This window comes from Athene cunicularia, assembly GCF_003259725.1.
Source record: "Athene cunicularia isolate RWA chromosome 15 unlocalized genomic scaffold, athCun1 chr15_part1, whole genome shotgun sequence".
Taxonomy (NCBI): domain Eukaryota; kingdom Metazoa; phylum Chordata; class Aves; order Strigiformes; family Strigidae; genus Athene; species Athene cunicularia.
Genome location: NW_020799121.1, coordinates 5,464,374 through 5,479,054, shown reverse-complemented (window position 1 = coordinate 5,479,054; position 14,681 = coordinate 5,464,374). Strand labels below are relative to the sequence as shown.

The 14,681-nt window shown below is 45.6% G+C and overlaps 1 protein-coding gene across 1 annotated transcript; it reads left to right on the top strand.

Moving 5' to 3' along the window:
* The first annotated feature begins 2,088 nt into the window (after positions 1-2,088).
* Positions 2,089-14,263, top strand: LOC113486092 (T-box-containing protein TBX6L). The gene is made up of 9 exons (XM_026859778.1): positions 2,089-2,244; positions 6,751-6,895; positions 7,879-7,981; positions 8,432-8,596; positions 8,939-9,085; positions 9,595-9,665; positions 10,842-10,933; positions 11,658-11,850; positions 12,483-14,263. Exons 1-9 carry the CDS (start codon positions 2,229-2,231, stop codon positions 12,907-12,909), a joined length of 1,359 nt encoding a protein of 452 aa, XP_026715579.1. The 5' UTR covers positions 2,089-2,228; the 3' UTR covers positions 12,910-14,263.
* Positions 14,264-14,681: the final 418 nt, after the last annotated feature.

Sequence of the window (14,681 nt, the reverse complement as noted above, 5' to 3'; positions counted from 1 at the left end):
GGGATGTTGATCCATCTTTCAGCTAGCTTGAATCTGACCCAATTTTTGTTCTATTTTTCCTTTTCAGATTCTGATTATGGTTGTCTTTTCTGCTTTCTACAATTAAAACGCTAGCATTAGAAATGCAGGACATGGTGGGGAGGCAGATTTGATGCTGGCTTTCCTTTTGTAGCAGAGCAGAAAAGCATTTCAGCATCCTGTTTTGTTTGTATCTGGTAGTGGCTGTGCAAGTACAAGCAGAGGAGATTTGACCTTGATACCATTTTCAGCTGATCTTTTCTGATTTATTTTTCCACATATGTAATAAATAATCTCCAGTTGAGCTACAGATTGATGTTTCTCCACCACATTGATAGTCTGCTCCTCCGTGGTAGTGCAGCTCCCCATCTCTGTGTCCCTAAATTAGCTGTAGAAGCTGTGGTCTTCCATGTTACACAGTAGTTTTAAAGGGATGTCAGGAAGGCTGGATGTGGTCCCTCAGAAGTGCCAGGAGCCAGTGGACCATCTCCTGCTATAAAATCCTCCTCAGGACGTTTCAAACTCTCCAACCCATTTCTTCTAAACGTTATTCCTTGCCACACTATGCATTGGCTTTTCTCTCCCTGCCTAGTACTGGGATGCCTAAAATTCAATATACTGTTGAAAGAGAGTCAGTCCCTCCTCTGATTAAACTCCTTCGTCCTCACATGTCCTTGCATTGCTTGCTCCAAAAGGCAGTAAAAGCAGAACTGAAGAGATGCTGTTCAGGTATAGGAACTGACTGAATAAATTCAGAGTTTTGCATGTCAGACTGAAAATCAGATGTCCCAGTAACATCACTGACAAAAAAATGTACATTTTATTGGGAGCAAAACTAGACCATGAATCAGATGCACCCTTATAACAAGCTCCGAAATGAACAGAGCTCTTAAGTTTTCTGCGCAGATCTAGCACTGGCCCGTTGAAACGGATATCCTGCATTTGACCTCCACTTTTTGAGTATCTTCGACCTGTAAATGTTAGTATAGCCATTTCATGGAAGTCCCTTCTTCACCGAGGTGTAGTGGCTTTTTTGTGCCTTGAAGCATGAGACTTGATCATTGTCTCTTCGCACTTGTAAGCACTTACAAGCACAAAAGCTAATGGTCACACTTGCAGAATAAACTAATTAAGGGAAAATGCTCAAGTACATCAGTTTCTGCTCAGCCTTCCTTCAGTAAGAGCAATGCCTTGAACACGGCCTAAAACCAGTGCCTGATCCACCGTGAGACTCTTGGATGACTTCAACTACTCTGGAAGGTGCCGTTTGGTGCAAGGAGAATGGTATGTTAGCATGGCTGTATCATTACACAATTGCAACGTTCACTCGTGAAGCTCATCTGAAAAGATTCTGCATGTAGAGCAGCCTCAGTCCTGAGCTTCAGAACAGATGTGGTACAGCGGTGAGGACCCTGTCCTGGAAAAACAGCGCAGCAGGAAAACTAACTGCGGTTAAGGGCTGCAGACGTTGGGTAGGTAAGTAACTGTTGTACCATCAAATGTGTTTCTGTTAGCGGAGAAGACATCTGTTGGGGATTGAATGCATTGCTGCAGCATCCCAGTTGTGAGAGCAAACTTTACCACAGCCTGTTAATCGCCCACTTGGGAAAGAACAAGCTTGGTACAGTCCTGATTTCTGATAATCAGAAATCAAGAGTAAAATGATTCTATGCTCTGGAGATTAAAATTATATCAAATCTATGGAATAGCCAGAAGGAAATTTTTTGTGCTTGCAGTTTTAAGAATTTTTTAGTCTTATAGTTGAGTCTTCCAACTGATGTTTTTGCGTTTGTGTCTATTTGTTTAAAAGTGCATTAGCAGTAAATCAAGGTGCATTTCCCCTGTAGGGTTTCCTGTATGTCAAAGCCATGTTAATTCTCTTTGATTTTCTTCCCTTAGCCCCAGCCATTGCTGCAGATCCTTCCTCTCTTTGTCCCTTTGGACATCAAAGGATCACAAGGGGACAGCCCTGGTGAGAAGCTCCTCCCTGCTCATTAGCCTCCATAAAACAGGAACTCACCTTGGCTAGCTGTGCTTGGAGTCCCATCCTCATCCCCGTCACTCTTGACACTGGATCTCAGAAGGAAGGGCCTTTGCTTGCTTCAGGAAATCAGACCTGCTTTTGAACTGGACTATTTTGGCTCCCCTTGTAAGAACTCTGGTGGCTCTCTCAGCCCTGCAGGCTCCTAGACTCCACAGTACATGGAAAAATGCAAGCTTTACCAGGTAAGTAAAGGACTCCCTCCTTTTCCCTATTTCGCAGAAAGATCCTAGACTTATGCCAAGAGCATGCAATCCTTTTAGAAAGAGAACAAGTGCTCCTGAGGGGTTACCAGCATTTATAGTGGTGCATGTGTGGCTGGAGAGGATTTCTAAATTATTTTTTTTGTAGGAATAGAAGAGAAATTGTGGGTTTGAGTGTTCTTTGTGAGCCTTGGAAGATCTTTGTAAGGTAGCAAAGGCTACTCACAATTGTGCCCAAGACTCCCTTATCTGTATCACCTTGGACAGTGTGATTGTTCACTGAAGGCTAGAGGTATTATTTGTATATTGTCTGCAAAGTACACTGAGTTCCCTTCAGGTTGAAGGTCACAGAAGGTTTGAAAATATTTATTACATTGCTAATAATAGTTCTGATATAAACTATCTCTTTTCGTTTGTTTTTTCTCTGCCCTTTGAAAGTGTAAACCCCAAGCAGGCATACCACACCTTTACCAGGGTCCTGCTCAAACACAGAATTTTTGTGATTTCCTTAGGGTTTTGTTTATGTTTTTCTTCATCAGTCTGTCTCAAAACATGAGGTTAACCTCTTCTGCGTGGGGTGTGATCAGGCTGGGCACAATGACAGATACGCATTGGGAAACTAAGGGCCAGTCCAGAGGCCCTGCATTTGTCAGTATAACTAAAACCCAAAGTTGGTCTTGGGTTTTACTCTACGGCAGAAAGAAACAACCACTTACCTAGTTTAGGTGTGTGGTTCCGATGTACACGTTGGAGGTGGCTGGGTATTCTCAGCTTCCTTTCTCTACCTCTGCAAGGTGTTATTTCATTATAAACAAAATACATGTGCAATGACTCAGATAATTTCCACCTTCACTCTTGTTTTGGGTTTTTATAGAGCAGTCCATATTGTGTTGATCTGATTCATACTGATTTCTGCCACTCCAAGAGAATTTTGAGTCGAAAAGCAAAAGAGCAACAATAAAAAAATATAGACTGTGTTATGTATGGTATTTTATCAAGTTAAAGATTCCAACTGTTGCAGAAGTCACCTCATTTTCTTACTGAGTTGTTTCTGGTGTATGACCCCACACAGCAGAGCTGTTAAATATTCTGGGTGACGGCTGGGTGCATTTGAGAGGTAAAGCCATTGCATTTGTAGCAACACTGTGCTTCTGTTATTGCAAAAGAGCTTTTTGGTTCTGCTAAATGAGGTTCCCTCCAGAGTATCGTGGTGTTTCAACTGACATTTACAAGATCAGAGAACATGGGGTTTTTTTTTGGTTGTTGGCAAGATTAATTTCTCAGGTAGCTTTATATATTCACATGCATTTCTTCCCTGTGGACAGTGGATGGCTGTTGGTTGTTGGTCTTCTTCACTCAGAGTAACTGATATTAGTGAAGGTAAGAAGCATACCTTTGGCCTTGCTGGAGTTTTCCTGGTATTGCAAACTCTAACCCAAACATTTTGGGAAGCCTGCAACGAATTTTCTGACATCATAACATTGTCTCAGTAACTGACAATTAATTGAGGGACTACTTTAGGTGAGGGGGTTATACTCCAGCATCTTCTATCCAGAGATCTTATCCGCCCTGCAAGCATTACTGAATTGACTCTCATTTCTCTTTGCTTCCCTTCCATCTCCAAGATAGGAAAAAAGGTATGTACAGCCTATTCTGTGTACACAAACTGAAGGACAGACCACTCATATTTGTATAAGGACTTTAAAATCAAACATGGAATAGTTTGAAGATCTCCTAATTTTCCGTGCCTTTATCATAGCAGCTATCTTCCTTTTCAACTTCATCTTGGCATAAAGAATATGTTTTAAAATGTGCCACATGCGGTGTTACCATGACAATGATAATAATAATATCTTTAAAATAGCTTAGAACTAAAATTCTTGCAAAATGCTTAAATATCTTTCAAATAATACTTAAAATAAAAACTAGGTTACAATAGAAGCGCAGCTTAACAAGTTCCATTGCGTGCTTGGACACCCTGCCCCGAACCCCTTTGTGCTGTAGTTCCAACATGCAGGCAGCCCTGTGGGGGAGAAGTGCGGGTGAGTCCTGGCATTAGTTACATCGGTACAAACTAGGAGTCAATCTGAAGTGTCTTGCAAGCCACAAGTGGCTCTGCAGAGAAAATCCAAAGTGGGTCCTTATGGACCCAGCACTGCAGAGTCCTGCTGAAGGCAGTTGCACACGACTGTGTAGTCAGCTTTGTGGATCCGTCAGCAGGCTCCTGCCACTGCTAGGGCCCAGGTCCCCGCGCAAACTGTTCGTGTCCTGTTTTTCAGACTGTGCACACAAAACCTGCAGGATGAAGGATGTTAACTACGTTTTTAAATCTTTGCCGCAGTGTTTACTGCGTGTGCAGCTCTTTCCCTGTCTCCTGTAGCATCTCACTCATACGGGTAGATTGTGGACTCATTTTGGTGAAAAACAGATTATAACATCTGCCTTTGATTTTTAATTCAGTATTAAACTCCATTCACTTCAGTTCCTCCTGATTTCATTGGAAGTCTCCCCTCAATAAGGACTCCTGAGATCTGCCTTGTAGTCTCATTTAATGGCAATGGAATTTGCTTACAAAAATGTTAATTGTAAAATTCATTTGGGGAAGGAGTGAGCATCTGTCTAGCTAATCAAAATCTGTTTGCATGGATTTGTGACTGGATGACTCCTGTGGGAAATCAGCCTGATTTTATTGTAACTCCTTTTGATACATGTGCTGCACTGAGCTACTGATGAATGCATCGTCTCATGGCAGCTTTCATGTCTCTGCAAGAGGATATGGGGGAAGCTTTAGTAAGAAGATGTTAACAGGCTAATCTTGGTGAGCAAACTAGGTGTCACTTCTTAGTCAGTTCATTAATGTTGGATCAAAGCAGAAAAAAGGGTAGAGGATATTTTTTTTTAAATGCCTAAACACCTTTACAAACTGACAAAATTACATTTAAATGTTTTTTGTTTCCTAATACTGTAGGAAGAATTCCCTTAGACTCACATGGGGCTGTTTTTGGAAAGATGGAACTTTGTGAAAAAAGCCAGTTTCTCTTGAAATAGGCTGTCTACTTTTCATGCTTATTCTTTTGAAGACATTACTCAGGAAAGCTGTAACAAGGTGAAAATCCCCTCATTTCTGATATGCTCTGAATGATATCAGATCAGGCTGAGAGACAGAAAAATCTCCCTTTTAAACAAATAGCTGTACGTGGCTGGTGCTGTGTCACCCAGCAGAAGTGGCCTGTTGGCACTGAACTGAGGACACACTGCTGTGAGTGCCCCTGCATCGAGCCGCCTTATCAATACCTGGGTCAGACTGCAGGCAGCGTTTGTAAAGCTTTACCAGGTGTGAGACCAGTCTACCAGTAGCTGTACCAGGTCACATTTTGACCTAAAATGAAACTGTGTGGTTTGTTGTTTTTTTTGTTTTTTTTTTTTCCTGGGGTTTTCAGTATGGCAGCAGCAATGTTGTGTGTGTTACAATAGAGTTAGGAGTGCCTATAGGAGGTTTTTAATCCAAACAGCTTTACAGAGATGCTGGGTACCATCAACACCAAAGACAGTTCCTCCAGAATAGTTTCCCTTTCCTCTTCCCCGTGACCATAGTTAGTCCTTTGCCTGTGCAGGCATATTGCAGGCAGCTCCTCTGATGTGCGATGGTGTGTTACTGAGGAGGCACCTTCCACTGCCGTCACAGGCTCCTCAGTGGTCTCCATCTCCAAGTCCAGTTCAGACCAGCTGTCCTCCTTTCAGAATGTTTCATGTCTGGCTCTGTCACCTTTGCATTTGGCTCTCCTGTCTGCCCTTTCTTTGTCCTCTGGAGAGATTTTTCACCTCTGCTACCACCTATCTGTCGTTTTCTCCCATTACCCTCTAGTACACTTAAAATCTTTCCAATCCTTGCAGCTTTCATTTTTTTTCTCTTGGTAAAGTATTTTGTGTAACCCTGATCATACCAGAACAGGAATGAAAATGGATTATGGCTACCTGCCACTATGAGTTTTGGAACAAAGGAAGTCAGGTTGAGTTTGCACAACACACAAATCTTTAATCTTATCAGCTGAAAACAAACTTGTTGGAAAAGCCTTTATGCCTTCTGAGCCTGCTAAGTAATCAAAAGCCTTGGAAGAAAAATAATGAGTTTTCTTTAAGAGGTTTATCGTGACACAGATTCTCCAGTTCTCGGCAGCACCTGGGACCTTCCTGGGTGAAATCCCAGCACTGGCTCCCTGGCTGAACCCGCGCAGAGCCCTGCACGGTGGGCTGGGGCTGAGCCGTGCCGTGGCCAGGCGGGAGAGTGGCAGCCAGGTGTGTGGATCCTGTGTTACAACGTGGGAAATTGGGTAGCTCCCTGTACTGGGGGAAGCTGGCGCTGGTGGGGGTACTGGGAGGGCCGGGGTGGGTGCTGCGTCTCAGGGCCCTGTCCCTGAGCAGGAGAGGCTGCTCCATGCCGGCTCCCCTCCTGCCTGTCTGGAGTTTCCCTCTTCTCTCTCCCGCTAGACGTGAAAGCGCCGTGTGAGGCACTTCCCTCCCCCAGCCTGGAGCCCCACCTGCAGAGCTCCATTGTGGTCACCCTTGAGGACATGGGTCTCTGGATGAAGTTTCATCAGATAGGAACTGAGATGATCATCACCAAATCCGGCAGGTGAGAGGGGAGCAGGACAGTTGCCACACGCCTCCAAGCTGTTGTCAAAATCTCCAAGTGTTCGGTTTTTGAATGGTGGCCCTTAACCTAGTTTTGTAGCCAGTTGTGTGCATTTCCCTGCCCTGGCAGAATTCCACTTTCAGGATATCGTAGAATGCCAAAGTGTGAAGTGTAAAAGGTCACTGTGGGGCTGACTTGCTGAGAAAACTTCTGTACTCTTATCTCACCACTTAACACTGATCTTCCTGTTGCTGGAGGTTGCTCTGGAAAGTGCCTTGGGCTTCCTTTGCCTTGGTCACAAGGCAGCAGCAGTTGAGCAGTAAATACCTGGTTTTGGGTGTGCATTTGCAGAAAAAAACATGGCATAGAATAGTAACGATCTGTGGTGCAGACTGCTCTGAAGTTTAAATGAGTCATGCATTGTGGAGCTTGCAGTGAAAGAATATGAAATTGTGAAATTGTAATGTATTGTGTCAAAGCTGCCGTGAGCTGAAATAATCCCTTTGGGTAGGGAGGTAGGTGTCAAAGCTTTTTTGCAGAGTCAGAAGATGAAAGTGGTGGCAGGGAGTACTGGAACAGAAAGCTGGATGTGCTCATAGATGAGAGCACATTTCCTACCCACACTAGAAAATGCTCTAATCTGTCTTCCAGGTCTGTGATTGCTGCAGAAGGCTAGGAACTATGTGCAAATTCCAAATATTTTCTTTTAAGTTTCCCACTGTTGTGTTATAGGAATCAGAACAAAAAAAGCAGTAACAATGTCAGTCCTTCAGTGGCTGCTGCCCGTTAGTACCTCTTCCACCTAAACCCGTAGGACTAGACAGTACGTCAGTAAGATAGAAAAATGTTCAATAGCTGGCCTATAGAAATATTGCCACCAGAACTTTGCACAATAGTGAGTAAACATGACATGCTGCTTTATCATGAGACAATATCCACTTTTTAGAGAAATTCTTATACTATATACTCGGTTTCTCCTTTAGACGAATGTTTCCACACTGCAAAATCAAAGTCTCTGGCTTAATCCCGTATGCCAAGTACCTCATGCTGGTAGATTTTGTGCCAATGGACAACTTCAGGTACAAGGTAGGCATTTTAAATTATAAAAGTTATACTGTCTTTCCATCTTTGTTTGAAATAGATCTATCTTTATGCTTCACTGGCCAGGCTGATAAATAAATTGTCTTTGGACAAAGTTCAGAAGTAATTGGTGGGTTTTATGCCTCTCTGGAGTTATTTGTCAGTTTTCCTTGGGGAGCAGCTGGAAAGGTAGCTAATTTTCATTGTAAGGGATACAGTTTTAATCATGATTAACGTCACACTTCTCTGACAGCCGTTGGGAGAAAGGGAGGAAAAATGGGGCCTAAACTTGGAACTATTTTGGTAACATGATCATGGCTCATAAGAGAAAATCTGCTACCTGTGCTTCAGAGGAGTCCACTAAATTGACACCAAAGCAAAGTTCCTGGGGCTTTCCTGTATTGAAAATAATGTGGGTTTTTTTTAAGCTCTAGATTTCTGTCTTTCTCTTCCCAGTGGAATAAAGATCAGTGGGAAGTTGCTGGAAAAGCAGAGCCCCAGCTCCCTTGTCGCACCTACATCCACCCAGATTCCCCAGCTCCTGGCAACCACTGGATGAAAGAATCTGTCTCCTTCCAAAAACTGAAGCTCACAAACAACACTCTGGATCAACACGGGCATGTAGGTTGTAGCTGGCCTTTGTGCTGCGCTCATTTGGAATTCATTGCCGATGGATGTTATGGGAAATAAGTAAGATTTGTGAGAAATTAGATCACGTGGAAATTAAAACATATCCAAGTGCCCTTTCTTCCTTCCTCAGCCCAGCCCTTGTGCCCTCTTAACTACCTGCTAGGCAAGGTGTTAGTCTGTACTGTCATGACAGATGTGTGGAGGAGATGCCAGTCCCAGGCAGGCATCCCTGGTTTGAAATGGATGTCCTGGAAGTCTCCACAGGAGACTTTGCACAGTGTGTTGGCTGTGATGGCACATGGAAACTTTCTCTTTTGTCTGTCTCTGTGCCAGATCATCCTCCACTCCATGCACCGTTACAAGCCTCGCTTCCACATTGTGCAGGCAGATGACCTCTTCAGTGCCCGCTGGAGCATCTTCCAAGTCTTCAGCTTCCCTGAGACTGTCTTCACTTCTGTTACTGCCTACCAGAATGAGCAGGTACAGTGTGCAAGTACTGCTTTTGGACACATTGCTGAATACTGGCCTTAGAAGCCTTGTAGAGGAAGGTGTCTCCTTCCACACTACTCACCCTGGGCACCTGTGATGGACAGTGGGAAGAAATAGGCACGTTATGGTTCCTATGGAAAACATCTACTCTGGGATGAGATGAATCATGCACCTTAATTGTATTAAGTGTGCTGCCAGTGATTAACAGAACCCTAAATATAGTGAAAAGTATGGGCAGAAGTCCAGATATAGATACTGACCCTGTATATTCCTCTAGTCAGATGAATCCCACCCAAATTCCTGTTGACCCTGGCAAAGCTTCTTCTCCCTGTATGTCAGTTCCTAATCAATAACAGGAACTGCTGGGAGAGTTCAGATACTGTGGCAAGGGCATGCCCAAAGCCCTCAACCAAGCTATTGTGATAAATACTGAGGTGAAGGTCTTTAAACAGTAAAGAACCCCACCAGTCACCATGATACTAAATCTTGTTCCTTTTAAGATTACAAAGCTCAAGATCGACAACAATCCATTTGCGAAAGGTTTCCGTGAGCATGGGAAGAATGCTCGAAGGTAAAATGTTCTTTCATCATTTATAACTGGAGTTCACTTGTGATTTTACCCAAAGCCATTGAGCAAAACTATACCAGCTAGCTCTGCAGAGCTTGCCACGTCGTGCACACTGCAGTTGCCTGTATCTGGGAACAACAATGTCCCCCTGTGCAGCCTCCTCCCAGGAGGCTTGGGGAGGGGGAGGAGATACAGGATTTCCTACAGAAATGTGAGATGTGACAAATTTGAGACCTGTATCTCTAACTTCCCTTGCAAGTTGGAGCTAGACTGGAGTCGGGCATGTGAATAGCAGTGATAACAGGAGTCCACAGTGGATCACTGTGTCTCTTTGAGATCAGCTTGATTCTAACATTTGAAGGGTCCCTCATTTCCTTTTGCTGTGCATGGAAAAGCGTCTCTTCCAACAGACTTTTGTCTGCAAGAGAGAAGATGAATACCAATACTAGCAAGATCTTCTGTCTGGTCTGAGGGCAGCCAGGATGAGATGAAAAAAAAAATCTTAAAAGCAGCCATAGATTGGCAGTAGAGAAGGAAAAAGTGTTTTTTTTTCCAAGCAGAAAATGTTATAAAAATATCTGAGATTTTGTTTTGTGTTATTTTATGCCTGAAAAAAAATCTCATTTCCTGATGAAAAAGGCCAGAACTGACTCTTTTTTACTTAAACTTTGAAAATGTCATGGATTTTCTTTCTCCTCCTAATAGGATAATTTCTGACTAAGCTTAGACTCATTTTCCATTTAGGAAAAAGCTCCTTTCAGGCAAAAGACCCACCCTACTGCACATGTACCTGTGTGCACAGTATGTACATCCAACATCGGACCACACTTACAAACTCAGTGCCAAAAGCTCTGCTGCTCAGTGTCCATGTTGGCTGTGCCTTTTGTACAAACATGGAGCAGGCAAGCCCTTTACCCGTTTATGCCCAGTACCCTGTGGCCGAGGGCTCTCGCTGGACGCGCACACTGACGCAGGTGAAATGGTGAGCTCTGAATGTGACTATGGCAAGCCTGCTCCCGAGGGCCTGGCAGGGTGCTTTGCTAGGGGGGTGTAAGTCACAGGATGTCAGAGAGGTTCATCCCATCCTTTTGTCTTCCAGGGCTTGTCCAGCATCCCTTGCATATTTATCTAGGCAAAAAACTTACATACAAGCAACCCCTGTGTCTTGTTTCTTTCCAGGGAAGGACGAGCCAAATGCCAGAAGCCTAGTCCAGACAAGGGCCAGAAGAGGAAGCTGCCAGAGGAAAAGGAGTCCGGTGCTGAGGAACGTGGTAATATTGATCACAACAAACCCAGAGAAAGATTTCCAAACAGTGCCCGGGCCACAGAAAGGAAAATGAACAGCAGCATAGCCTCCTCTCTGGGGAGAGTGGCCTGGGTGGAGTTCCTAAAGAGTGCTGTGTATGGTTTGAGTCTGGCTCTCTTTCTGGGAATGATCCACAGGAGATCGTTCATAAGTCGCTTGTCATTGGTGACTGCCCGTCAGCTCTCTCATCAGCCTCCCAGCCTGTCGGTGCTGTGTGACCACGTATGATCATAAGCTGTGCTTTCATAACGTTTCAGTGAGCTTGCAGTATCACCCATTGCTTTCTTCTTGGTTCTCATCAGTGCAGTTGTGCCAGCAGTGCTGTTTATGCAGCTGGTTTGTGATGCAGATGCAGGAAGTGATACCATTTAAAAAAAAAAAACAACTTTGCTCTTTCTATTACTTTGTTTTTTAAGCTTGGTCATTCCTTGCTCTGGTTCACAGTGCTGCTTCTAGTAGCACAAGGTAGTAGCACAGCTAAGGAGAGAGGACAGGGCAGGACCACAGTGTAAGGTCAGAAAAAACCTGAAAAGGGCTAGTCCCTTAAGACAGTATGACTGCAGAAGAGGTATTAGTGTGTTTCCTTCCACCATCCTGCAATGCAGCTGCCAGTAGACCTTTGTGAGCTCTGGCACTCTCTTCCCCCTTCTCATTTTTTTCCATTCTTTCTTTTCCCCGCTGTGAGTCAGATCTTGAGAAAGATGAGAATATAGATGTAAAGGAAGAGAGTAACCCTGTCGTGGTCAGTGGTGGATACCCCTTCTGGGTCTCGGAGCAGAATGGCAGCCATGCTTTTCCTGCAGCATCGCCGGTGCCAGCTGACCAGAGGGAGGGTCTGGCCAGAGAGCAGCAAGTGCCTACACCATCCTACCAGACATATCGGTGAGTCCCACCTCCTGGTGCTCATGTCCGAAGTCACCCTGTAATTGTTGGGATTCCTCTTCTTCTGCTGGGTATTTCCTAAGAAAAACAGCCTGTGGGAGTAAGAAAGAATGCTTCTCTGTTAGAGAGCATACCTGGGTGATAGGTGCTAGATTAGCATGGAGATAGCTCCACAACAAAGCCTTTCTGTGTTACTTCAAACCCACTGATTCTGGGCATACGCATCTCTTAGTAATGCTCTTTATTTCCCCGTCCTAAAATGCTCTCCCAGCCAGCTCTGTGTACTGCAGAGCTTGCCTGTCCTTTGGAGGAAGTGTGTTGGAGGAATGGCAAGACTCCAGTGTTTTTTCCCTCCTTATCACTGCAAATTCAGGCATTAGTTATAGTGAGCTCAGACTAGAACTGAGCCAGAACTAGGGTAGTCTGGGCTTACCTTCTCTGGCATTTAGTTTTTCTCTGTGAGTGACAGCAAGGCTTGGACTAAAATCCACACTAGCAGTAAGATGAAGCAATAGGCAAGGGAAGAGGGCATGCTAAGAGCTTGCCCTGGCTTTCCCCAGGGGATCTGTGTGGGTTTTCAGTGGTTTTCCGCTGCGGTAGGTTTGACTCTTCTCTCTGCCCTCGGGGCTCAGGTTCCACGAAGCTGGGGACAGCCAGCAGCTTCCCACCCGTGATGCCGCAACCTTGAATGATTTCCGGGCAAGGTGCCACCCTTTGGATCTCGCCACGGTGCCCGAGCATGACTCCAAACAGCTCCCAGAGGGCTTCACCAACCTGCCTCCACTCCCCCCGCCTCTGCCTCCTCCCCAGGACTACACAGGAGTGGTGAACATGGCTCTAGACTCTGTCGGGAAACCCGGGGCCCGAGCGCCCATGTACAGTCCCTACGGCACCGAGCAGGGCCTCGGCCAGTGGATGGTGCCTTCCCACAGCCAGTACAGGGCAATGAGCTACTCGGCCTTCTCCACGGAGTACAACACACAGGGGGCTCCAGGACATGCCCATGGGACCATGGCGGAGTGGAGCCAGTACCCTCTGTTCCCCTATGCCTGCTGGTGAACAACAGCTACGCTTCCCAGTGAAAAAACTGAAAGCAAATTGTAAATGAGATTGAATTTGCTCTGGGGTGTTGACCTTTTGAAGCCTTGCCTACAGCAGGCAAAGAGATACTGCTGCAAACAGTAGCATGGGACACCTTCACTTCCTTGTCTCCTTGCACAACAACCCTCACCATATTTCACCAGCAGTGGCTAAACTGGTGGCTGCCCTGGCCGTGTCAGTGTGGGTATGGCTGAATCAATGTGTTCTGCAGTGTTGTTTTTCCCAGCAGGAGTAGAAATCCACAGGAGCTGCGAGAGCAGTATTTAAAGAGCTGCCAAACTCTCAGTCCCAGACTGTTTGCATCTTGCATTTGGCAGTTTCTAGAATCCCTCCCAGGACTTCTGTGCAAGGAGATAGGGGCTGAGGAGTTTCAGTAAGCAATCCAGGTGGCCAAGAAGCTGTAGAGAATTATTGCAAAGACAAGCAGAGCAGGCAATCCCAGTGCCTCCTTGAGCAGTTTCCTCACTTAGTATAGTCAGACTGAAGCTAGAGTCTTGCCTTTCTTCCAGCAGCATGCAAGGGTAAAATACACAGCAACACGTGTGTGTCTGGAGCACAGCAGTGGGCCGTGCAGGCAGGGGCGTTTGTCCCATGCAGGAGAAGCAGCAGAGCTGTGTGTTGTATCTGCGTGTCCCCTGTGCCCATCCCGCTTCTGTCACCCCTAGATCCGAGGTTAGTGAAACACTCTTCTTTCGGCCGGTGGTGGAGGGAGGCTGTTCACAGAGTGTGGGGGGCTGCTCTGGGGGGTTTCCAAAGGCCTGTGGTTGTCAGAAACGGGGCCACGAACAGCAGTGCTGGCTGTGTCACTGCGGCCTCTTCCTTTCAAGGGAAAGGAAACCTATCACTGCAAACTGTCTCTTTTCTTCCACCCCTTGCCACCCCTGGAGAATATAATTTACAGTTGTGGTTACGTTGCTACACTCTGAGCGAGGGCTGTCCATAGCCAGTTCTCACCAGCCAGGCTTTGCTCCTCAGGCGTATACTTTAATGAATACCCTGTGGCACTGAGCTGTGTGCTGCACTGCTGGTGTGCTCGGCGCCTCCCAGCTGGTCAGCAAAGTCATCTTGCTGCTGTCTGGAAGCCTGTAAGGATCAGCTTCCATGTTTAGTTATCAAAGCAGTTTCACCTCCCTTACCTCTGTGGTCCCATTGTGGGGAGGAGCTGTTCTGCCAGTGAGCAGCCTACGCACTGCCTTGCAAAGTGGATTTCTTTTTATCTTCACTTTAGAAGGGGGAAGCATCCCTCTTTGCCCAGGTGGCAGAATGGCCCTGGCAATGGGGCCTTTTTTGAGACAGGCTCTTTGCTTCTCAGGGAGGATAGACATGCTCCTAGGTGTTATTTAGGGAATGTTTTCTTGTAACACTTTAAATAAACTGCCATGTGGCCTGTAGCCATCAATAAGCAGTGAGGTGTGTCATTGTGTCATTTAGTGTGTATGCCAGATGGTTTTCTCTGTGTGCAGATGTGTGTAGCAAGATGTTGCCTCTGAGCAGACCTGGGCGGGTGTGTGGCCCCCGGTGCATCAGGACCGGTGTGTGGGTACACCGGGAAAGGCACGGGTCTGTTCAGGTACCAGGTCGGCACCGTGCATGTATGTAGCGGAAAGGTGTTGAGCCATGTTTATTGCTGTTAAAATGACTTTGAAAAGTAGCCCTACAAATTTGTGAAACTCAACTACAATGAGTACTTCCTTATTTAAATCGTATATTGTTAACTGCTTTTGTACCAC

Coding starts and splice junctions, on each gene's coding strand:
- LOC113486092 (XM_026859778.1), top strand. Junction 8,597..8,938: donor CTCTGGATCAACACGGGCAT/GTAGGTTGTAGC, acceptor TCTCTGTGCCAG/ATCATCCTCCACTCCATGCA. Junction 9,086..9,594: donor CTGCCTACCAGAATGAGCAG/GTACAGTGTGCA, acceptor GTTCCTTTTAAG/ATTACAAAGCTCAAGATCGA.